Consider the following 25,581-nt stretch of genomic DNA (forward strand, 5'->3'; position numbering starts at 1 on the left):
AGAACTATGGTTGCTGGAAGTCAGAAACACAGACAGAAATTGCTGGGAAAAAAGACATAGCCAGTGCGGAGAGAAAGCAAAGTTAACATTTCGGGTGCAGTGATTTTTCTTCAGAACTCTGATACTGCCAGACCTGCTGAACTTTTCTAGCAGTTCCTGTTTGCATTCAAACGTTTACTCTGGCTCCTATCTCTTACACTCTTATTCTCAGTGAGATTGCCTACTCTCTCAGGAAGGCCTCACATTACTTCCACTAAATCGAGCAAAGTGTACTGCAGATTCTTCAACTTCAGTTCAATTGTATAAAATTGTACTGTACAATTGGCTTGTAAATATCTGAAGAAAGCATCAGTGATAACACTCGATCACTAAACATTGAACCACAATAGTAGGGGTGGGTGGGTGGCGGCGGCGCAAGAAAGGAGGGGGAGTGGCGTTTTTGATTAGTGATAACATTACAGCAGTATTTAGGGAGGATATTTCTGGGAATATGTCCAGGTAAGTTATTTGGAAATAAGAAAAGAATGATCACCTTATTGGGATTGTACGAGAGACACCCCCCCAATAGTCAGAAGGAAATGGAGAAATAAATTTGAGGAGATCTCAGTTATTTGTAAGAACAATAGGGTGGTTATGGTAGGGAATTTTAACTTTCCAAACAAAGACTGAGACTGCCAGAGTATTAAGGGTTTTTTTGGAGAGGAATTTAAGTGCGTACAATATAATTTTCCGATCCAGAATGTGGATGTACCTATGAGAGAAGGCGTAAAACTTGACCTACTGTTGGGAAATAAGGCAGGGCAGGTGACTGAGGCGTCAGCAGGGGAGCACTTCGGGAGGAGTGACCATAATTCTATTAGTTTTAAAACATTAATGGTAAAGGATAGACTGGATCTAAAAGCTAAAGTTCTAAACTGGAAGAAAGCTAATTTTGATGGTATTAAGCAAAACATTCAACAGTTAATTGGGGGCAGACGTTTGCAGGTAAAGGGTCGGCTGGAAAATGGGAAGCATTCAAAAATAAGATAATGAGAGTCCAGAAACTGTATGTTCCTGTTAGGGTAAAGGGCAAGGCTGGTAGTTGTACGGAATGCTGGATGACTAGAATAAGAAGGAAGCAGATGTCAGGTAGAGACAGCTGAGATCATGTGAATCTCTGGAACAGTATAAAGGAAATAGGAGTACATTGAAGAAGAAAATCAGTAGGGCGATTTAGGGCCATAAGATAGCTTTGGCAAATACAGTTAAAGAGAATCCAAAGGGATTCTACAAATACTTATTCTAGTCATCCAGACAAATGGGAGGTGCTGCATTTTGGAAAAACAAATCAGGCCAAGAGTCATTCATTTAATGGCAAGGTCCTGGGGAATGTTGCTGAACAAAGAGACCTTGGAGTGCAGGTTAGTATTTCCTTGAAAGTGGAGTTACAGGTAGATAGGATAGTGAAGAAAGTGTTTGGTATGCTTGCCTTTATCGGTCAGGGCATTGAGTATTGGACTTGAGAGGTCATATTGCAACTATATAGGGAATTAGTTAGGCCACTATTGGAATATTGCATGCAATTCCGGTCTCCCTGTAATTGGAAGGATGTTGTGAAACTTGAAAGGGTTCAGAAAAGATTCAAAAGGACGTTGCTAGGGTTGGAGGGCTTGAATTATAGAGAGAAGCAGAGGAGACTGGGGCTATATTCCCTGGAACGTCAAAATGCTAAGAGGTGACCTTATAGAGGTTTACAAAATCATGAGGGGCAATGAACAGGGTAAATAGCCAAGGTCTTTTCCCCAGGGTGGGGACCCAAAACTAGAGTACTTGGGCTTAAGGTGAGAGGGAAAAATTTAAAAGGGACTCAGGGTAACAAAGTGTGGAGCTGGATAAACACAGCAGGCCAAACAGCATCCAGCTCCACACTTTGTTATCTTGGATTCTCCAGCATCTGCAATTCCCATTATCTCAGGGACTCAGGGTGTAGCTTTCTCATGCAGAGGGTGGTCCTTGTATGGAACGAGCTGCCACAGGAAGGGGAGGAAGCTGGTATAATTACAACATTTAAAAAGGCATCCGAATGGGTATATGAATAGAAAAAGTTTAGAGGGATACCGTGCAAATGCTGACAAATGGGACTAGATTTATTTAGGATATTGGTCGGCATGGACGAGTTGGACTGAAGTGTCTGTTTCCATGCTGTATATCTCTATGACTCTAAGTGGAGCTACAGTGAAGCTGATGGAAGCTAATTGTGGTTAGGTTGAAGATTGCATTGTGCAAACTTCATTGTGTTGTAAAAATTTCTCCACTCTAATCAGATTGTGGTCAGGTCAGCTTAGAGGCACTTGAACATCAACTGGGTGGCAAAGGGCTGTTTTTGGTTACACAAGCCTGAAAAAAACCTGAATACACAAGATGTAACCTTTTGTCTCAGTGAGACATTTCTTGCTCTCTCACTCTTTCTGCCCAAAATCTCAAAGACAATGTATCCACTATCTACCTAGCATTTCTGCTTTGAGATGTGAAATTTTTTAAAACTGTTTTCAGTAGGACTCGCCCACAGTCTCCACAAGCTTGCTATCCAGCAGAACACACACAAAATCAAATGGCTAATTTCAAATTCTAATTTATCTGATTTTCCCTCAGTTAGATGACGGACGGAAGTCACATTCCTACTCTCACACAAAAAAAATTTTTGTTAAATAAACTAGATAAAACTAAACTATTCTTCATATCTAGGACTAAAGTCTAGTCTCTCTACGTGCTTTACACTGCATTAACAAAAGGTCTGAGGTGGCTTTATTTGCAGCATTTTTGGTAAAAGAATCTAGGGCCTGGGACAAAGGCTCATTTTTAATCAGTCCAAGTCTTTCCAAGTTAACCCAGAGTTCCTGCTACCAACATAGGAAAAGAAAGGGGAGGATTGGTAGCCAAATGTTTATTTGCTGTAGAATCAGACAGTATAAGATCACAATGTTGTGTGTTATTTTGGAACACAGAACTTGCAATACAATTTGTTTAGTTTCTAATCATTTCATCTGTTCAAATGAAATTAACTGCAATTCAGTAATTTGTAATTTTATCTTGGGTTATTGGAGAATCAAATTCCATTTCATCCATTCCAGGGCACATGGTAATAAACTGAAAACAACTGCTTGATGCATTGTTAGGATGTTCAACTAATTATTGACAGTTTGGGAAAAATCTAACCGCTATTGGATTAGTTCATTTATTTTGTTAACCAGTCACTGTTTCTATTGTTCAGGACACTATTAAGCTTAACACTAAAATATTTACATGCATTTTATAAACGTAATCAGCATAAAACACATCATATTTCTAGTTGTTGTCAAGAAGTGGGGTGGCACGGTAGCTCAATGATTAGCACTGCAGCCTCACAACACCAGGGACCCAGGCTCGATTCCAGCCTCGGGCAATTGTCTGTGTGGAGTTTGCACATTCCCCCAGTGTCTGCGTGGGTTTCCTCCCACAGTCCAAAAATGTGCAGGCTAGGTGGATTGGCCATGCTAAATTGCCCTTAGTATTCAGGGGTGTGGGGGTTATTGGGGGGTGGGTCTGGGTGGGACATATCAAGGGGCGGTGTTGACTTGTTGGGCCGAAGGGCCTGTTTCCACACTGTAGGGAATCCAATCTTAAAAAAAAGTTCAAGTATTTACAAATCTATTCTCTGGTAAATAAAATGGATTGACTGTTTTAAAAACTATGCTATTATTAAAAATGTTGCTATAAAAATGGAAAAGTGTGACAATGTGCAAATTGTACTTAAATCTATACATTACATGTGACAAAGTGGATACAATTTATGTATGACTAAAAAGACACACGAAGTTGAAGCTTATCATCTTGCATTAATCAAGAAATGCAAGGAAACAAACTTTTTAGCAAATGTTTAAGTTCCACACTACCAAACAATTATTTCTAATGCACCAACATCATATATAGGATTATTGCAAGTTAGGTCCATATACAAGTGACACATTGATATCTGTCTATATTGACAGTTGCTGTTAAGTGATTACCTGCGAACAAATTCAAGCAATTATCCAGGAATGCTTTTGCTCAAGGAGAGGCAAACAGTATGTAACAAAAACCAGGAATTAAATCAAGTTCCTGCAAAATACTAGAATTGAGTTGCTTTAGAATGTACGAGTTGCCTCCTCGTGTTTCCAAACCATCTTTCACAACACTCTTTGAGCACAACACCTATTGGGAATGGGGGGGTGAGGAATTTGAGAGAGGTAGGGTGTCTTATTCCAATCATAAAATGCACCAAATTTGTTCAGGTATATTAAAAAGCAGCAAAGACTGGTTCTCATTCTGATCAATTATGTCTCAGTGAAAATCAAAAATGTAAATAATGGAAAATAAAATTAGTTTTGAAGTAAATTGAGTAGTCAACACAATCTTATTTTGGCCTAACTCAGTGGGAAACTAACTCTCAAAATATAGCTTGCGCTTTTAGTTTTAACAGGACTAATCAAAGCAAGCAATTTGGCACATAATTTCATGCGGTGAACGTTGCCATGAACAAGTCATTCTAACTTTTGCCTGTCACCACAATCAGTTAACATTAGCTTTGCAACAGCACGTGACTGAGTTCACAGGGATGAATTATTCAGTGTAATTAAATCTCGAGGAAAAACTTCTCAGGAATAATGCCAACAGCTTCAGATTGGAAATGTAGGTCTAAGCTCAGTTTCCTGTTAAGTTGTCGCCCCAGAGTTTATGGGATTGGGTCTGGAGCGGACATGAAGGCAGTGGCCCAGCCTCCTGGCAAAGTTTACTACCCTTCTTCTGAAAACACGTTCAGTGGGGGCCACAACATCCAACACATTGCTTCAGATCTCTTAATCAAATTTAATTTATCACGTATCTGCCCATTTCAATATTCTACCTATGCTCCTGAAATTGTTACATTTGATTGTTGGTATTATTAGTAAACTTTGCAATTACGTCCCTCAATGTGGAAGCCCAGAACTTCAATATATATCCAAATCTGCAGTAGTCCTAATCCTGGGAGAAAAATCATAAACCACCTGTGCTTTCTGTCAACTAAAGCTGTCGCTTCTGCTTTAATTCTATCAAATTCAAACTTGCCAACAAGTTTGTTTCTCAAATGTTGTTTGAAAGTCCCGATACATAACATCAACTGCATTTCTCCCGATTTATTCATCAAATAATTCTATCAAGTTTGTCAGATACAAGTTGCCTTTAACAAAATCATATTGACTGCAACGTATTAACTCAGATTTTCCTGTGACAATTAACTTTGTTCTGGATTTATGGTCTCTAGGTGTTTCACTGACATTACACTGACTGGCCTAATTACAAGAAATATTTTTCTTTTTGAACAGGGCTGTAATTCCTAATTTGTAAAATTATCCAAAGCTGAGAAATTGATATTTATGCACACATACAGGCAATATGTTCTACATCAACTCTCTTACAAACACATTCTCATAAAAGAAACACGAACATAACATTAGTCCTTGTATAAATGATACTGCAGAGATTTGTAGAGCTCATTGTAATATAATCCCTAAAAAAATCACCTGCTCACTTTTTTAAACGGCTATTAAATCCCTTGGGTTGCTGAATGACTTGAAGAAACAGTTTAAAAAGGTCACTGCGGATCTGCCATCTGTGAAGTATATTTTCTAGTTATCAGTTATTTAATGTGACAATCATTTACATTTTGAAACATAACTTGATGCATCTGAAATTGTTACAATCAAATATTCTATAATAACCCTCACAACGTAGAATTATTAATAATTGCTTGTTCATAAATAACACGTTTCAAACTGCAATCTTTTTCAATTTAAGTTTTCTCCTGGGCGTAGAGCAGTTTCGCCTATTAATACCCCTTTGTTTATAGCGTTCTAATCATTGAATTTAGGTGGGTAAAAAAGATCAGTTTATAAATAATGATGTTCGTTTAGAAGGTACTAATCTCTTCAGTTAATCTCCATTTGTTGACATTAACATTGCCTTCTGAGAGTGATTCACATCCAGTTTAAGAATAACGTGAGAAATTATGATTATTTAATTTACAATGTTTACAGTAAGTTCAACAATGTGGCCACTGGAAGACTGCACTAACGTTGTGTTTTTGAGCGAAGTGTGTCATTGTTTGGTTTTAGGTATTTTCTGGGTCTGTAGATTGTAAAAGGGGCTGAAATGATTTTTAGTAGGATGATGTGCCCATCCTGTCAGATGAGACACATCAGGGAGAGTTTGAATGTTCCTGGAGACTATGTCTGCAGCAAGTGCATTTCGTTGTGAATCCTCTTGGACCACATGAATCAATTGGGGCAGCAGCTCGAGGCAATGAGTTGTTAAAGGGGTGTGATGGAAGGCAGTTTCAAGAGCGTGGAAACACCACAGATGCAGGCAGGTATGTGGTTGACTGCTGGGAAAGGTGGAAGTAGGCAGGTGGTACAGGAGTCTCCTATGGCTATTCCCATCTCTAAGTTATGCCATATTGAATAGTGTGGGGGGGGGTGCTGAATGGCTCTAATGTAGTGACGGATACATCAGTATCCAAGTGATCAACTGTCATTGGGGGCTATATAGTCTGCAGCACAGACAGGCATTTCTGCAGCTGTCAGTTGGACGTCAGGATAAGTGCGTTGACTTTCTAGTGCCTGGGTTGAGGATGTCTCAGAGAGGAGTCGGAATATTTTGGAAGAGGACATTGACCAGCAGGAGGTCGTTGTGTACCAAAGACTTAAGGAGGGGAAGTTATGAGATTCTGCAGAGAAAACAGGAAATTAGGCAGGAGGTTAAAAGGTATATCCTCAAAAGGTAGTGATATCTAGACTTCTACTGGTGCTATTTGCCAGTGGCAGTAGGAATAGGAGGGAGAGCAGATGAATGCATGCATGGTTGAAGAGATGGTGCAGGAAGCAATAATTCACATTTTGGACTTTTGAGATCTCTTCAGCAGTAGAAATGACTTGTTCAAGAGGGACATATTCCATCGGAATTGGAAGGAAACCAATATCCTTATAGGGACATTTACTAGTGCCATTTGCGAGGCTTTAAGTCAGTATGAGGGGGAGGAGTTGTGGGAACCAAGGTGACAGAAAAGACAAAAAAGCAGCTTCAGCCATGGTAAATTAGAGGAGAAAGTCAAGTAGTCAAGGTAGACCATAATTGCATGATGCCAGAAATGCTTTTCCCAACTCAAAAATAACAGCTGCAACCAAATTTCTTCAGGAATATGCTTTATTCTTGTTGCCATTAAAATAACTCCACCGAGGCCAGTATCCCATCACCAAGTCACTCTTGACTTACATGTGTGAGGTCCTTGACACTGATCCAGCTCCCTCACCATATATCGGAGTGACAGGATGTCTGACGCTCCTGTTTTTATCTGGCAACCAGGGCTCCTAGATTGGATCAGATTAACGGCCCCTTTCAATACCCAGGTTTACATCATTGTCAAAGCGTGTTATTGTTTTACACCAAAGGAAGAGCGCTTTTGGGCTGTACAGGAGCTTCTCCACTGAACAAAGGCAAAAATACATTTTTCATATATTTGCTTATAGCCCACCTCGGCTGTTAAGAGAAAAAAAACATATTATTAATTAGTTACACACAAAATCTGATTTAACATCTGATTGTGTGATCAGTTCGTAGACAGCTCTCAGCCGACTCATGGTCTCACGTCTACTGGATCCCCTTATCAATTGTCCTTCAGTCTTCACAATACATCTTAGTGAGCCACATTCCAGAGAGTACTCCTTTGCTGATAAGAGTGGTTCTCCTCAATCCACTTAATTCTGAATTTTCACAGGATTATAATTAAAACCCATATGGCTGTAGTTTCAAACTCCATTTCAATGCGTGATAGATGATTATACTTCATTTCAGATTAATTCTCCACAGAAAACAATACATGGCTTTGCTTTTACCACATTGTACGTTACTTCAGGTAGCTCACTCTGGTGTTCTACACAAGCATCTACATCTGTTTCTGTATAACAGAGCCCATTGTATGCATTGCACAGGACCCTTTGTGTGTTATCTTTATCTTGTTACCATGGATATTCTCCCTCTATGAGGAAATCTATTTACTCCAGCTTATAGTTTGACTTAAAACAATGGCCTGTACAAGCTAAAAGTCTTCAGTTAAAAATCTTCCTCACTTTTTTTTAAAAAATCAACTTAGGGCTACTTTGAGCCATTTTGCGCTGCTTCAGCCATAGGCAGGCACAACACACTTTGAAACTTGCCTAAAAGAGTTACCAGCAGTTTAAGACCTGCTGCAACCATGTGTGTACTTGGTCATTTACAGAGCAGGCCACATATTGGCTTTTTAAAAAAATATTGTTCCAACCTATGCAAATGGTCACTCTGTGAATAGTAGAAAAGCATTTCCATAATTTGCATGCATCTGGAATGCATCCACCATATTTTACAACTCGTGTCACTTCTGTGAAAAAGAATTCAAAATAAAAGCAATACCTGCTTCTGCAAGTTGTGGTCATGCCAAAGGCTGGTACATCTTTGGTGTAAAATTCTGCTTTTAAGGTATATCACTTTAGGAAAGCTTTTAACTTCCTTTTATATGGGCAACTAAGCAATCCTACCAGCGGTGGATCGAATTAAATTTCTGAAATGCTTCTACATCCAGTTCTGAATGGTGGTGACCAGTAAACCATTTAATGGAAGAAAGCAACTTAACACTTAATGGTATGGCACTGGGGAGCATGGCTGAACACAGACCTTGGAGTGCAAGTTCATAGGTCCTTGAAAGTGGAGTTAAAGTAGACAGGTTAGTGACTAAAGTGCTTGGTACACTTGTCTTTATTGGTCAGGATAGATGTTGGGATGTTATGTTGCAGCTGTACAGCACATTGGTTAGGCCACTTCTGGAATACGGTGTTCAATTCTGGAAAGCTGCTATAGAAAAGATGTTGTAAAACTTGAAAGGGCTCAGAAAAGATTTCCAAGAACATTGTCAGCATTGGAGGGTTTGAGCTATAGGGAGAGACTGAACAGGCTGGGCCTATTTTCCCTGGAGTGTCAGAAGCTAAGACGTGACCTTATAGAGGTTTCTAAAATCATGAATGGCATGGATAGGCCAAATGGACAAGGTCTTCTTCCTGCCGTAGGCAAGTCCAAACCGAGAAAGTACAGGTTTATGGTGGGAGGGGAAAATTCAAAAGGGACCCAACGAGCACCATTTTCATGCAGGAATGAGCTGTTCCAGTTACATCTACAACATGGGCATCTACTCAAAAATGTGTAAAATTATCCAGCTATGTCCTGCCATGAAAAGCAGTAAACAGCCAATTACCCCTCATTAGTTGGGTGATGTGCTGCTGCTGTAACATGTGGAAGCTGCTGAATACGAATGTGTAATTTGTAGTAAGAGTTTTCAACCGAAGGAAATTTGGATCTGAATTGAGGAGCTAAAATTTGAGTTGCAAACATCGGATCACATCAGAGAAGGGGGTACTTTGTTCTAAAGGTCAGTTTAAACCCACAGTCTAGGTATTTCAGAGTGGTGTGATCAGGGATAGAGGGGTGTTGCTGTAGTCGAGGCAAGTACGAGGATGAGGTGGTTACAACAGAGTCCCTGCAACTGTCCAACAGTTACGAGGTTCTTGCAAGCTGTGCAGATGAGAGTGGGGACAAGAGGAAGGATGAGCAAACCGACTATGGCACATTTGCACAGGGACCAATTCAAGTAGGGAGAGACAACAAGAATGCAGGGAACAGCATGATTAGTTCTCTGCAGCTATGAGCATGATGGCCTGCCTCGTGCTAAGGTTAAAGATATCTTCTCATCATTGTAGAAGAACTTGAAGAGCTCCTGGATCGATCCACTGATCACTGTCCACATTGATGCCAATGACATTGGTAGGATTAGAAAAGGAGGTTCAGCTGAAGAATATTAAACAGTTCAGAGTGTAAAAGTAGAGGTTTTGCTCAAAATTATACAAGGCAGAAGTCACTACACAGCTGGAATACTGTGAAACATTTTGGCCTCGTTATCTGAGGAAGGATATACTGGCATTGGAAGCAATTGAGAAGGTTCTTTCTTCATGGCATGACAGCATCACTGCAAGGCAACATTTATTGTCTAGAGGGTTGTTAAGAAACAACCACATTGCTGTGGGTCTGAAATCACATGTAGGACAGACCAAATCAGGATGGCAGTTTCATTCCCTAAAGAACATTAGTGAACCATAGTTTTTCCAACAATTGACGATGATTCACAGTCGTTATGAGATTCTTAATCCCAGACACTTTTCAAATTCTACCATCTGCCATGGTAGGATTTGAACCCAGGTCCCCAGAACATTATCTGGATCTCTGGATTAACAGTCCAGTGATAATACAACTTGGCAATCACCTCCCCCCATTACTAGACTTGTACCAGGTACAGATGGATTGTCTTAAGAGGCAAGGCTGGGTAGGATGGGCCTGTGCTCGTTCAAATTGAGTAAAATGAGAGGCGATCTCATTGAGACATGCAAGATCCTTACAGGGCTTGACAGAATAGGTGTAGAAAGACTTTTCCATCAAAAGGAAACAACCTAAGTCAAGAGGATGCTTTCTCAGAATAAGCAGTGATTATTTAAGGAGTTGAGGATGATCAGATTAGCCGTGATCTTACTGAACGTGGTAGCAGACTCATTGAGCTGAATGGCCGACTTCTCCTCCTTTGTTTCATGGTTTGAAGGTCACAGAGATGTACAGTATAGAAACAGATGCTTCAGTCCAACTCATCCATACCGACCACATATCCTAAATTAACCTAGTGCCATTTGCCAGCATTTGGCCCATATCCCTCTAAACCCTTCCAATTCGTGTATCATCCTTTTACATGTTGTAGATGCATCAGCCTCCAAAAAATTCCTCTGGCAGCTCATTCCATTCATGCACCACTCTCTACATGAAAAAGTTGCCCTTCTGGTCCTTTTAAATCTTTCTCCTCTCACCTAAGACCTAGCATCGAGGTTGGACTCTTCTACCCTGGCAAAAAGACCTCTATTCACGCCGCTCATGATTTTATAAACTTCTATAAGCTCACCCCTTGGGCTCTGGTGCTCCAGGAAAAATAGCCCTACTCTGTTCAACCTCTCCCTATAGCTCAACCACTCCAACCCTGACAACTTCCTGGTAATTTTTTTCTGCAGGTGTTAAATTTGAATGAGGAAAATTATGAAAACAAGAAGCACAAGTTGGCTACTCGGATTGAGGAACTATTTTATAAGGCATGACTGAACATCAGCAATGGATTGTCGTTAACAAATTATTACTTGACTTACAGCAATTATACATTCCTTCAAAAGGTGCAAAAGCCAAATGGTCAACCATGGCTAACAAAAGAAGTTAAAGACTGTATAAAATTAAGAGGCACACAACGTGGCCAGAAATATTAATAACGCTGGAGATTAGGAACATTGTAGAATATACTAAAAGGAGGACCAAGAAATTGATGAGAATAAATACTACATATGTAAACTAGCAAAAAACAAAAATGAATCATATAGGTACTTAAAAAGGCAATGTCTGGCTATGACAAATGGGACCATTAAGAGTCAAGAGAATTTATAATAGGAAAGGAAGAATGGTAGAGAAGCTAAATTAGTGTTTTATGACTATTTTCAATAAGGAAGTTACAAGTAATCTCTCAGAATTAGAGCCTCAAATGACTAGGGAGAATGGAGAACTGAAGATAACTCGTAACAATATTGGACTGGAGAAATTAATAGAACTGAAAGTTGTTAAGTCTGCAGGACCTGATGGCTGACTTTTGAGAATGTTGAAAGCGGTGGTGAAAGAGACAAGTTGATGCATTGGTAATCATCTTCCAAAGTCTGTCATGTTCTTGTCCGGTCACTGCAAATTTGCAGTTTGCAGATATCACCTATTTAAAAAAGAGCAAGACAAAAACTATTGACACGTCAGTTTACATCAGTAGAAGGGAAACAATGCAATCTATCAAAGAAATTGAAAGGACACTTGAATAAAAATGATTTGATTGTGCATCATCTGCATGGACTTACAAATAGAAAATCATGTTTGATAAACCTGGAATTTTTTTAAAAAGGATATTATGAACAAAATTGACAGAGGGAAGTTGACAGATGTGGTGTATTTGGGTTTTCAGAAGGCTTTTGGTAAGGGGCCTTATGAGATTGGTTAGCAATCACATGGTACCAGTGGCAATGTACTGGCATGCATTAAAGGATTAGCTAACGGACAGAAAACAATAGGAATAAATGGGTCACTCGTTGGTAGACTGTGACTAGTGAGGTACTTGAGCTCTAGAGATTCACAATATATAAGTGACTTGAATATGGGGACCAAATCTAATATGATTGCATATGATATAAAACTAAGTAGGAATGTGTGTTGAAAACCATAAGTTGGTTTCTAGATGATTCAGATAGGCTCAGTGGTTGGGCAATAGCATGGCAGATTGAATAATGTGAAAAAAACATTAGGTTGTCCTCTGTGCAGAATGTTCCCTAAATGGTAAGAGGTTGGAAACTGTAGATACACAAAGGACTTGGATCCCTTGTCAATGAGTCACTTAAGGCTAGCATATAGGAATAGCCAGCTATTTGTACGGTAATTAGAATATGTATTGCAATAGGACTTGAGTACAGAATTACTGAAGTCATTCTGCAATCATATTGGAGGTTGGTTAGGCTGCACTGCAACTAACGGGTAATTTGGTCCCATTTCAAAGATATTATTGCCATAGAAAGAGTGCAAAAGGGCCACCAGACTTTTCTCAGGATGGCAGACTATTCGGTGAAGAGAGATTGGGGAAACTGGACCTGTATTCTCTAGATTTTCAACAAATGAGATGAGATATGATCTCATTCCAAAATAGAAGACAGCATAGATGGAGGTAGGATATCGCCCCTCGGCTGAGGTGTCTAGGCTTGGATTATAATTTAAAAATGAAGTTGCCATTGGAAGCTGAGATGAGAAGTGCTTTTACTCAGAGGGTAATGAATATTTGAAATTCTCCACCCAAGAGGGCTGTGTAAGTTCAGTCTTTGAGTATACTTAAAGTTGAGGTTGATAATTTTTACATCAATAATGGTGTAAAAGATTGGGGAAATAGTGTGCACAAAAGTCATTGGAGTGCTTGATCAACCATAAGCATACTAAATAAAGTCCATAAAAAGCCCCACTTCTCTGCCTGAGGTGAATCTCTAGGCAAGGTCCTTCCTTTCCTGGGTGAAATGCTGTCCCACTATGACCTTGGGTCCAGACTGACCTTCCAGGCCATTCTGAGAGTTAGTGATACTATTCTTATCATTCAGCAGTTATCATGAACCATAGTATCCATGTTTCCATTGTCCACACGAACGATTTGGTGGGCTAAGCAACTGTCAATGCAAAGTTTATACATCCCTATTAGTATTTCAGTTTTGAGTCGCCTCCTTGCATTCCCATCTCTAATTGAAACAGAAGGGCCATCAGCAGAACTCAAGGTTTTCATTTCAAGTGACTTCCGAGACACGAACCAGCCCAGTCAGTCCGAAATAAGGTCATCTGGCCCTTTGCTCCTCCTATACACTGCCTCACCATCTTCAAAAAAACAAGTTAAATTTGTCCTTTTCTTCATTAATTTGAGTCATATTATGCAGGTTAACAAGAGTTGCAAGAAAAACTACAAAGGGAGACATTTTTTAAATATAGTGAGAATTCAGGATTGCCTCCCTTGGTTTTTATAATTTTGTGCTGCAACATTGCTTTGGTATTGTGTCAACCATTGCCAGATATGCATTATATTAAAAGGAGACTAGGAACAATTTTCAATAAGATTTCATAAATTCATGTCATACTGCCCCTTTATTGTCTGCACAGCGAAATTAAACATTTTAAGACTGGACATGAATCCCTGCCTCAAAGATAAAAATAGAAGCAATTTAATCCATGCATCAAATAGCTTCCAGGCTAAAGTATGTTGAACTTGCAACAAAAATTCATCTGACGCTGCAAGGATTTAGCAAAGAATAACATACTGATTCTTCAATAATCTTCAATAATGCTTTGCCAGAGAAAACATTCATGTGTTTAATGATGCCATTAAATAGTCCTATTGTCTAGACCAATCAGTAATAATGACATTCAAATGACACTGTATGGGCTGAGACAACTGTGCACATGCACAGAACCTGAGACAACAAGTGATATTCACTAACTATATCACAGTGCCATGCATCCGTTAATATAAAACTACTGTATAGCTGAAGCATGATAAACACAGAAATACACCAGTCACGATGTCTGACTTATTTACTCACGCCATTACCCAGGGTATCTAGATACAAAGCAAAGTACTAACGATATTCCAGGTTGGAGGTATTTCGGTAATTACAACTATAATTAGCTATAAAACAATTCAAACATCAAAATATAACAATTAAGACTTTTACTGACCTGCAATAAACACTGCTTTCTTTTTGTGAATTCAGTGGGAATACGTATCTAACTCAAGCAAGATAGAGACACTTCAACCTCTAATGTAGAGTTTGTCTGAGAATTGTGTCATCTTTGCACTCACAATAAGACTTAAAAAGGAAAGAACAGGTACAGGAAAGGAAAGAGTGGCAGCATGTTGGCAGGCAAGGGAAAACTGAATGAAAATAGGAGCCATACAGATATTGATCTTGTCCAACAACAATATACTTCATGCTAGTGAGAGATACAGAGTCAGGCTATCAGACAGAGAGAATGCTAACTAAGGCACTATAAGCTGGAGGCTTTCCAAAGGCCAGAAGAGTATAATAGGTATGCAGTACAGAAAGTACTAATAGTACGAGGTTAAAAGAATATGTCAATATAGCTGGAAAGGAATTTGGAAGGTGGCAGATTAGGATGTGTTTGTCCATGTTACGAGTGAAATAAGTAACAACCCATTGATAGAGCAGAGGCAGAGTGTAAAACCACCAGAAAGATACAAAGCCTTCGAAAATTTAATCACAAAAATGGGCTGTTTAAGTTAGGCTTGTTTTTCCTTGAGTTTAGAAGCTTCAAGGGTGATTTAAATCAAGACATTTGAATTGGTAAAGTAATTTTATACAGAAATCCTACTGTAGTCAGAATAGGGAAGTACAATTTTCAAAGTGGAGTCAGGCAAGTTAAGAGATGGAGTGGAAATCTGGGGCTTTAAAAGTGTAAGTGACAGGTGGAGGGTATGCCTACAGGGAGCGAAAGGCAGGGAGACAAAAGGGGTGGATAATGGTAAGTGGGGAAAACAGAAGAGCTGTTAATGGGGACTGAAACAGGTAAAAATGGGTTGACAGTTGCTGAAAGCAGCCCAAGTGATGACAAGGCCTGGGCTGTGGCAAAGGTCATGGAAGGAGGTGCTCTGGCCCTAAAATTAATGAACTCAGTACTGAGAACTGAAGGCGACAGGGTCCCCCAAGCAGAAAATGAGATGCTGTTCTTCAAACTAGCACTGAACCTCGGTGTAGCAATGAAACAGGCCTGGAACAGAAATGTTCCAGATTTCCAGCATTCACAGTTATTATTATTTAAGAAACTCTTCTAGTTCTTTCCTTGGGCTGATACCAAAAATACCCACTTTATCATAAGAGCTGCAACTTGTTCCACATACTGATAACAATTTGAAAGAGCAAATAAGAACTGACCTTTAACCTATTTCTATGTTGGCACAACTTATATGTATGACCCCTCACTTTCTCTAATCTATTTCAAATAGTCTGTCTTGACAGATAAGGGGCTAGTCTAGTGCTAAAACAAATGCAAAATAATTTAGTCCTGTCATTATTTTGACTGTTTAAATTAACCCTCCCAGAAACGAAGCTAGAATAAACAGATCCAGCTTAAGTCTACGGTTGTTAAAAATGGCTTTAATAAAACTGAATTTTCTACTGGTCCATTTTTGTGAATGTTTTCTATGGCCTAACACAAGGGAACTGTGGAATTGTTTTCAATAGTGACCAAGATCAGTGAGCAGCAAGGCTAGCATTTTAAATGAACATCCACAGTAGCACAGTTTCAGGTGGCAATGGAATCCAAAGTACAGTTTCACAGTAGCCTCTTTTATACACAGTTTTTACATACCATAAAATGTTAGCACTATAGTGTCACATATTTGCATCTATTGCACATAACTCTGTGTGACATCTGTCCTTGGGAAGCATGAGATAGTTTAAGCACTTGCTCAATCCTGATGGGGATTTATATTGTATCCAGTCTGAGTCTGCATGATTAAGAGGTGTTAGTCTTTTTGTCTTTAAAGATAATAATGTTAGTAGAAATATTAGACATATATGATCTAAATAAGTGAGAAATTAAGTGTGTTACTAAATAAAAAGTATAGAGAATATTAAACTGATCTCCCGCAGCTGCGTCGTGAGATGTCATCCACTATTGCCAGTTTTTACACATTCATTCACGCAGTTTCATGGAAGTGCTGTTTTGATAGAAACTTTCTTGAAGGGGGCAGCAGCCTTATTTAGTATGTTTTTAAAAAGTATAAATCCGTACATTAGAACAAGATGGTAGTCCGGAATAAAAGTTAGAACTAGGTGGTACAATGTTATGGAAATAGGTAGTATATAAGGAAACTTCAGAGATAAACAGCAGCAGACTGTTAGGATATGCTGGAAGAAGAAACTGTCTGATGTCCTGCAGCCTACTCAGGTCCCAAAAAACAGGTCTAAACACTGTTTGCAGCATGGCGCCAGCAAGAATTGAAAAGGTATAAAGAAACAGTAATGGGTTGACAGCCTAGGAAGGGATGTTTAGTTTATCTTGTACGAGCAAAATTTACGACAAAAATGCAGTTTTGTGAATGAATGGAAATACTGTATAGTAAACATAGAGTACTTGTTAGTAAAGTGAATCGTAATACATCTCAGAACCAAAACTGAACACAGTATTCCAGGTGAAGTCTAACTAAGCTCGACACAAAGCCTCTATGCTTTATACAGAAATATTCTTGCTATGTAACACAGCATTCCTATTTGCCTTCTCTGTAAGCCCATGGACACCCACTAATACAAGTCTCCATAGAGAACGTTTCCAATAAAAATCAAAAATGAATGCACTGCAGATGCTGCATATCAGGAATAAAAACAAAGTTGCTGGAAAAGCTCAGCAGGTCTGGCAACATCTGCGAAGGAAAGAAGGAGTTAACGTTTCGGGTCCGGTGACCCTTCCTCTGTTCTGAAGGAAGATCACCGGACCCAAAACGTTAACTGTTTTGTCCTTCACAGATCTTGCCAGACCTGCTAAGCTTTTCCAGCAACTTTGTTTTTGTTTCATTAAAATCAATCTTGTGTGAAAGCATTTTAATCCAATATCAGTCCCACCAGTCTCTATATTAATAAAGTAAACAAACAATAGCTTTGTCATACAAAATTTCAGTTTTTCTTAAAATCAGTCAAAATTTGATGTCTTGCACCATCAGATCAAGAACACAAGAAAACAAATTTTGCAAGCACACAACAATTTACACAGCACGAGAAGAGAACGCAAATTGCTTACACCTAGTTGGAGATATGACAAAAACTGTTAATCATAGTGAGCTGACTGAACTCCGACCAGGCAGATCGACTTGTTGGTCAAGACAATGCCATTGCCAATTCACAGTGCATACCCAATCTGTGAAATCCTTTTAATCAAATGAGAAGGGTATAAGAACTAACTGTAGCTGTACAGGCTACCTACATTCTCACACAGGATCCTCTGTCGGCAAAAAAACGTCCATACATAAGCGGCCGTACGACGGCTCAGTGGTTAGCACTGCAGCCCCACAGCACCAGGGACCTGGGTTCAATTCCAGCCTGGGGTAAGGTGTGGAGTTTGCACATTCTCTGCGTGGGTTTCCTCCCACAGTCCAAAGATGTGCAGGCTAGGTGAATTGGCCATGCTAAATTGTCCAAAGTGTACAGGGGTGTGTGGGTTACAGGGGGATGGGTCTGGGTGGGATGCTCTAAGGGGTGGTGTGGGCTTGTTGGGCTGAAGGGCCTGTTTCCACACTGTAGGGAATCTAAACTGCATACACTGTTGCTCTCTTCCTAAAATCAGGTTTCTGGTGTCCCAGGCCTGATGAGTGTAACACAAAAAGATTGGACTTTATCTGTTTTAGTGCTGTTTAAATTTAAGTAAATAGGACGCAGATCCACATCAAAAGTTTGATTAAAGTTATTAATTTGGACTTCAAATAGGACTACCTTTCTCAACAAACCATAATTCTTTCAACTTTTTGAGGAGATAACCAAGCGTAAATAAAGCATAAATAAGAGACTGTTCTGACTTTTTGTCAAAAATTCAAGCAGTTTGATTAATTTTTGGTTCACCTTGCAGATCTTCCATCCTGTAACAATCACAACTGACAAGTTGACTACACTTCTGCTCATCTACAGACCCACTGGATTTCTGTGGCATGCTGAAGATACAATGTGCACGACATTCAACCCAATGTAGGATGGGGAAAAATCACAGTGCATCTCTCACGTGACTAACTGTAACAAATCCAAAATATTTTCCTTAAGATTAAAAGCCATGTTCTCTTTGCTATTTGGATTTATTTGTAACTGTCAATGTTGTTTTTACAATGAGGTACACTAAAGCTGAAAAAAAATCCCTTTCAATCTTTAAGAAAAATAAAGCATTTACAACACTAAATGTTAAAAGTTAATGGAAATAAATTTTTTTCTATATGTATAGTAACATATACTTTGAATGAAAAATGTATAATAAGAAATGATGTAAAATTTAAGTTTCATTTTCAGACGCTGAATAACCTGGTCAGGTTGTGTGCCAAATTATTCATGGCTACCGCGATTAGCAAAAGATTACTTTCAATTGTTCATCACATACTTTGTTAATATCCTACATACTTAAAAAGTCACAATGCAAAATTAGTTAATTTTATACACAAACTGTAACAATACACAAATTGCTAGGTGGTCTTGATTACCTCTCCATGATGATGGTTTCATGAATTAACAAAATCACAATTTCCAAGGAAAAGTTAGTTGTAGTAGTGACACATTAATGCCTTCATGTGTACATATGTTCTAATTAACCTGCTCAGATAGGTTATCATACACTTCTGGAGTAGGTAGGATTTGAAATCAGGCTTTCTGGTTCGTAGATGGGGAGAATGCCAGGATGCCACACAGCATGTTTTTAAAAAAAAGAGGAATTCACTAAGACCTAAGCTTTAACAATGTCTCTCCTGGTTTACAAAGCTGGGGCCTTTCACACGTGAGGCAAACATAATAGCTAATATGCCACAGCAACGAAAAACTGACAATAGTTATTTATGTTGGGCAATTCAATGATTTGTGCAAATGTATCCATTATCAAAGTTATTGTACAATCTGCTGCAGTTGGGTACAGCAGAAGTCATCACCCTTTAGTCCTCAAGGGTCCTTGAATTTACCAGAATACTTCCAAGGTTGAGGGATTATAACTATGAGCTAAGGTTGGAGTAGTTCATTGTTGTTTGAAAATTAGACTGAAGAGAAAATATGATGATCACGTTGCTGCTTCTACAAAATCTGGCAACACTAATTAAGTTTTGGGCAAGAATAGCAGAGATGAGGAGAAAAATGACGACAAGATAGGATCTTAAAGAAAAGTCGACAGTAATGATTTGGAACTTGCTGCCAAGGAGGACGGTGGAAGCAATGACATTGAAATTATTTCAGCAGGAAGTTGGACAGGCACTTGAGGAGAATAAACTCTCCGGGTTACCAAGTTGTGGGTAAATCAGAACAGACCTACAACAAGTAGCTACTACCTGAGCAGGCTGAATGGCGTCCTTCTGCACTCTAGTAAGTTGCCGAATGTAACCCTAAGTGACAGTCTGAGCGAAAAAAAACTAGTTTCCAAGGAGCCAATGGTAGTTCATTAAAAAAAATTCAGACCCAACGTACACTGGCACTAAGACCAGTGAGCTCACAGTTGCAGCCATAGCAACTCTCACACTTTACCTGCTTGTTTCACACTACCGACTTAACACAAGAAAAAAAAGACTGGGACAAAACTCCACCTGTAAAGAAGGTAAGCCAATATGCATACTCACCTGCAACACACCCAGTGTCTAACTAGGAAACCATTCACAATAGACTCGAGAATCAAATCTGTGCAACTCATCCAGTTATTAGGACTTGCAATGGCTCACGTCGCTTTATTTTGATGTGCGCCATTCTTAATAAACATGTATTTAAACTGATTTGCAGTTTCGGGTCAGGTCTTTGAGACTGTTTACTCCGTGATATATATACACGCATGGGGGCGTTCTGGTGTATTCTCGTGAGAATTTAACAGTCGTACAATCATTTCTGTCATTTATTTACACCGTTCGCATGATACATCAGGATTTCACAGAAACCATCACTCCCCCACCTCGCGCTCTCATTGCTCGCATCGAGTGCCCGAACGGTGGACGAAAGCAAAACGCAAATCCCAGAAACCGAATCAAACTCACACGGCGAACAACCGTTCCGCGAACCCGTCCGTCGTCGAACTTTTTGGTTGGGGGGGGGGGTTTGTGTGAAACGAAGAAACGCGTCCCGTGACGAAACTGCCAACGGCGGCCTCTGTCGCTTCGCTTCGAAAGGCCAAGCTGAGGAGGTCGCTGGTCTCAGTCGGAGGGTCGCTCGCTCCCTTTCACCGGCCCTGCGGAGGGAGAGGGGGCGTACTGCGGTCCGGCGCGTGCAGCCTGCATGGTCCGTTACAGCAGTCGCCGGCACGAGCGCGCCGCGGAGTGATCGTGCCGCGAGGGCGGGAGGGGAAGGGAAGGGTAAAATAGGCGGTGCAGCGGCCTGTCGCCTGAACCTACGTGTTTCGCTCACCCTCCTCCTCCCGTAACAACCGTCTTCCCTCCCTTCTTTGGCGACGGAGGCCATCGATGTCTCTCTCTCTCTCGCTCTGTCGACGCTGCGGCTTTCGGCAGTGCCAGAAACAGGAAAAAAGAAGGGACGGGAGGGGGAGGGGGAGGGTGGGGGGTAAAAGTGGGAAACATCTATCAAATCGTAAGGGCAAAGCCGAGAGAGAGTTAGGTACACACACACGGGAGTTCGGGGTCTTTCTTTTGGGGGTGAGGTGGAGTAGGGTTGAGGAAAAGAAGAAAGAGAAACGAGAGAAAGAAAAACATACACAGGCGATTCCCTCCCGTCTCTGTTTTGCCAGAAGCCGGACACTTTAGAGAGATCGGGGCCGCGCATCCTTTCCTCCTGTAAAGCGGGGAGGGGGAAAAGAAATCAAGGTAACATTCACCGGAAAGAAAGGGGCGCCAACCTCTGGTGATCAAACAGTTACTCGTCCCCCTTCCCCTCTCTCTACCGTTAGAGGAGGAAGAGGGGCAGGTCGGGGGAGAGCCGGTTTTGCGTACTGTGGGGTGGGGGGGGGGGGAGGAGAGGTTAAACCGGCCCGGTGGGGGTTGGGGGGGGGTACGTGCGTCTGTGTTGTTAAATGTCAGTCCGGCGGCCTCGAGCTGCGTCAGAACGGTTTAAAAATTCAAAAAACAACAATCGCTTTATTCCGACTGACAGGCTGGTTAAAGCGTGGGATTTGAATCGTCCCTGTCACACGGGGCGGGCGCCTCTTTAGGAACACCAATGCCGTTTTGTTTTTTTAAAAGAAAATATGTATGTTATATGTCTACATACACACACGTGAATGGTCAGTGAGCGAGTTGGCTTATTGGAATTAAGAGCAAGTGCGTATGTCTTTTATTACCGCCCCCCCGCCCGGCGTTTGTCCTTATCCGCTGTGGGGCCTCACTGAATTAATGGCTATTGACAACCAGACTTGCTGCCTTTTTCGGCCATTGTGACGTTTGAGGATTGATGGGGCCTTCCGCCAGTGGCAGGACGGGACCTCCGTTACGTCGGAGAGCCTGCGTCGCGGCCTGCCCAATGGGCGTTCGCGAGAGGGGCGGGGACCTTGCTTCGCCATCCCCGCCTCTTGTTCAGGTTAGGTGGAGGAGTCACAGACCGAGAAGGTGGCGGGGTGAGAGGAAAAGGAGAGAAGAGCAGTGCGGGTCGGTTGCAGTCGGTTTTAATAGATTTCCTTCCCCCGCACCCCTCCCCTCACCCCAGGAAAGCTTCCCATCGAAGAGACTCTGAGCCAGCCTCCTTGCCGTCCCCTCTTTCGCAAACGCAGTGGCGTGTGTGAGATGTCTGAATAATGCGTCAGGACCGGGTTTTTAAACCCTCTTCATAGCGCGTACTCCCAAGTTGAGCAAAAGGTCAAGTTCAAAAATTGGTGTTAATTTTTTTTGGAGACATTCCGATTTCAGTTTAGTCTCCCTTTCATTTGGATGTTTAAGTATTTAATAAACCGGTTTGTCTAACCTGGTATCCTCCCACCACCACTTGAGACATCCAGTAGCTTTTCTAGCCTGTCACGTTCATTTTCTATTCACAAGGGCATTAAACCGCTTGGAATGAGCCTTTCTGCCCTAGATCTTACTTTGTTTCTGCGTCTCAGGTTTCTTTATTCAAGTAGCTTACCCAATTTGAGACTAAGGATTGCATCTAAAACAGGATTTTATTTTCTCATCGACGCGTTGTTGGTTGGGCAAGGTTGTTAACGGGAAATAATCTGTGTGGTTGGATTGAGGCCGTGGTTTGGGGTCCACCTGGTGCAGAGTCCACTCATCGGGTTTGTCGACATTCTGAGCAGAGTAGTGTATCTTTCGGTGACCGGTGACGCGAGACCTCTTTTTTTTCCCCCTGCATTCGAAACGTATAACATTTTTCACCTTCACACGTGGGTGCTGTCATTAGTTTGACATTTGGGCTTTAAATAAGTGGTAATGAGCCAAATGCCTTGCCCTTGTCCAGTATTTTCGGTTTTGCACAGAACCACGTGATTCGTGTAATCTTAAAAACAAAACTCCTTAAATCCTATTTAATGCCGATCATGTTTTCTGTTTATTTTCAAACTATTCCCTGGAGACTCCAGGTTAATTTTGTGGTGATTTGTCCGAGTTCTGAAATAGAATGTTTAATTATGTTATCAGATTGTACTGTTTTGATTTTTTGCAAATTTGTCAAATGATTAGACTTTTTAGTACTTAAGTTGATTTAGTTTTTTTGACATTTGGAAATTTGGTTTTGCAGTATTGAAGTATCTAAGTCTATCCCAAAGTGTTAAATGTTCTGTCCAAAATGCATCAATACAATTTTAGCTCACTTTGTAAGTTAGATAAACACTGGTGTATGAATGCTAAAGGACAAGTTCTACCTTTTATCAATGATAGTTATAAAATTGTTGGGTTATACAGGCCTTGAGTGGAATGAGATAAACTGTATAAAACCACTTATTATGGAGTGACAAGGCTTGTTGCTATGCATCAGCTGCACATTGCAAAACTATTACGACATGCCTTTTTGTTTCCTTGTGATAACACTTTCCTTTCATGTCAGTATGGATATAGGTTTATGAAGTTGCTTGCAAGAATTCTATTTGGTTGCCTTGTTTACTTAAATCAAAATAATACATAATAGAAACTATTAGCAGTGCCTCTCCTATGATGGTTTGTGATCATAATTTTTCACTCCTGTGAATTCTTCCAAGAATAATTCTGAATTCTGAGGGAAAATGGGAAAGAATATGAAATAGTGACTCGCAACTTATAGCTGTTTGATGTGTTGCGTAATGTCGATTCTGTATTGTGATATCAACACTGAGGTTTATTTGTATCATTAATGAAAATCTATAGGGTGTAAGTGTACTCATGATTTTTGAATTGCACGGTATATTTCTTGGTCTGTGATCTTGAATTTGCCACGGTAGGAAATGCTGTGTTAAGTTTGCATTCCTTAATTGCTGGCAAGGATTGTTGGGGCTGAATGGCCTTTTATCTGTGCTATATCATCTTGTATTTGCCTACAGTACAATTCTATATGGAACTGTATTTTATCATCAGCATTGCAGTTACTTGAAAGTCTGTGGGAGTTGTCAGTAATGCTGCAGCGCATGCTCTGAATTCATGCACTTGTGAATTTTCTGGATAATTTGTTAGATTGACATTACTGTGATATCGGTTGATGAACTTGTTTTGCTCTAGCTTAAGTGAATATTTTACCCGTAGCTTAAGTGATTTCCACATAAAGAAGCAAAATTATTGAAAATATGATTTATTTGGAGACAAATATGATATCCTTTGACCACACCTGAAATCTTGGTGTATTTTTGGACTTATCCAGCATGGAAAAAAAAATACTCTTGGCCTGTACTGTATTGCTTATATTCAAATATATGTGAATGATTGTAACTACATCCATTAGAAGAGTGCACAGTCGGAAGAAAATGTTTTTCTTTGTTAGAACCAGTTTATTCCTTATGTGATCATAATTTGGGGACCCCTTAAATGTATAAATTCATCTCATGAAATATTTCACCGTATTTATGTTTTGCTTTATTTTATTGCACTTATTAAAAGAAGTCTTTTGATTTCCAACAAAATGCTAATTAGTGCAATTGTAATCTGCTTCCTCAGAGCTATGGACTGCAAAAACATTTAGACAATTGTAGCTGCAGTTGCAGTGCAGAAACGGCATACAAATAGAGCTGATTTGTTAGTTAGATTTGACAAGATACAACTGACCTCTATTTATGAAAAGTCTGTTTTCAAATTCATGCTCGATTGAACATGCTATCCTATAGCATGTGTAGTATACTGCATCTTATTTTTGTTTGAACTATGCTCTAGACAGTTCATCAACTTTTTATTGTACATTACGATGTTATGTTTTACCTTTATTCGGAGAAATGAAAACGAATGAATGCCAATTGTGCAAGATATCGCCAAAGAGAGAGCGAGGTCTGACAGTACAACAGAAAAGAATGCGAGAAATTTCTAAAAGATGCCCTCTATTACTCTTTTGACAAGTACATTTTTAGTTGCGTGATGGAGGTTATTCTTTACCTAGTTCTAGGAAATTTACTGGAGCCAGCAGGTAATGTAAGCATGAGGAACACTAGAGCAAAACAGTTCCTAAAGCATAATTAGCTTTGAAATCAAGCCGAGGAGGAAACAACTGAGATGACAAGTTAAAGTATAAAAAGAAAAATAAACAAAAAGCAGCAAGGAATTGTGGGGGTTGGGTAAAAGGGTAGAATTTAAATGTGACTGTTCAGAATGAGAAAAGAGATGACAAGTGATTTTGTTTTAAATTCTGCATACAGAGTACGATGCTGGGAATGAAAGGGTACATTAGGCAATAAGACGTTCAGACAGATTAAGAAAGAAATAATGTTGAAAAGAATAAGTGGAATTCAAAACGGTGTAAACTCTGAATCTTGACAAAATAACAACATATTTTTCTAGTACTTTTAATGAAAAATACTGGAATACTTCATAGGAGCATTATAAAACAAAATAAGCCAGTGGGCAACATTGGCAGAATTATGTTGAGAATTCAGAACTTGGAGCCAGTGTAACTGAAAATATGGCCAGCAGCGTTGGGGTGGCTAAAATAGTTGGTCGCAGGACCCAAATTGAAGGATTACAGATATGAAAGCTGTGGCCTGGGAGAAGATTACAGTGGTTGAAGCCACGGTGTAATTTCAAGAACTTGGATAAGCTTT

The 25,581-nt window shown here is 40.0% G+C and overlaps 2 protein-coding genes across 20 annotated transcripts in view; one reads left to right on the plus strand and one right to left on the minus strand.

Annotated features, from left to right (window-relative positions):
• LOC132206172 (uncharacterized) overlaps positions 1–21,363 on the minus strand; it is a 36,484-nt gene extending 15,121 nt beyond the window's left edge. The window contains exons 1-3 of one of the 10 annotated variants that reach the window (XM_059639220.1): positions 20,835–21,363; positions 11,769–11,896; positions 5,567–5,647 (exon numbers count right to left, since the gene is read on the minus strand). In XM_059639220.1, coding sequence (XP_059495203.1) covers positions 5,567–5,647; positions 11,769–11,896; positions 20,835–21,206 — 581 coding nt within the window. In that variant the 5' untranslated portion in view covers positions 21,207–21,363. The other 9 variants (XR_009442901.1, XR_009442897.1, XR_009442889.1 and 6 more) reach the window with 9 other exon arrangements.
• The window catches only part of kiaa0232 (KIAA0232 ortholog), a 104,670-nt gene continuing 99,018 nt past the window's right edge, over positions 19,930–25,581 (plus strand). For 3 of the 10 annotated variants that reach the window (XM_048541581.2, XM_048541640.2, XM_059638971.1), the window contains exon 1: positions 21,954–22,231. The gene's annotated coding sequence lies outside the window, so the exon portion shown is untranslated. Of the gene's footprint in view, positions 20,041–20,397; positions 20,709–20,981; positions 21,248–21,922; positions 22,232–25,581 lie in introns of those variants that run through there. The other 7 variants (XM_048541587.1, XM_048541646.1, XM_048541604.2 and 4 more) reach the window with 6 other exon arrangements.

This window comes from Stegostoma tigrinum, chromosome 1 (genome assembly GCF_030684315.1).
Source record: "Stegostoma tigrinum isolate sSteTig4 chromosome 1, sSteTig4.hap1, whole genome shotgun sequence".
In the NCBI taxonomy this organism is placed as follows: domain Eukaryota; kingdom Metazoa; phylum Chordata; class Chondrichthyes; order Orectolobiformes; family Stegostomatidae; genus Stegostoma; species Stegostoma tigrinum.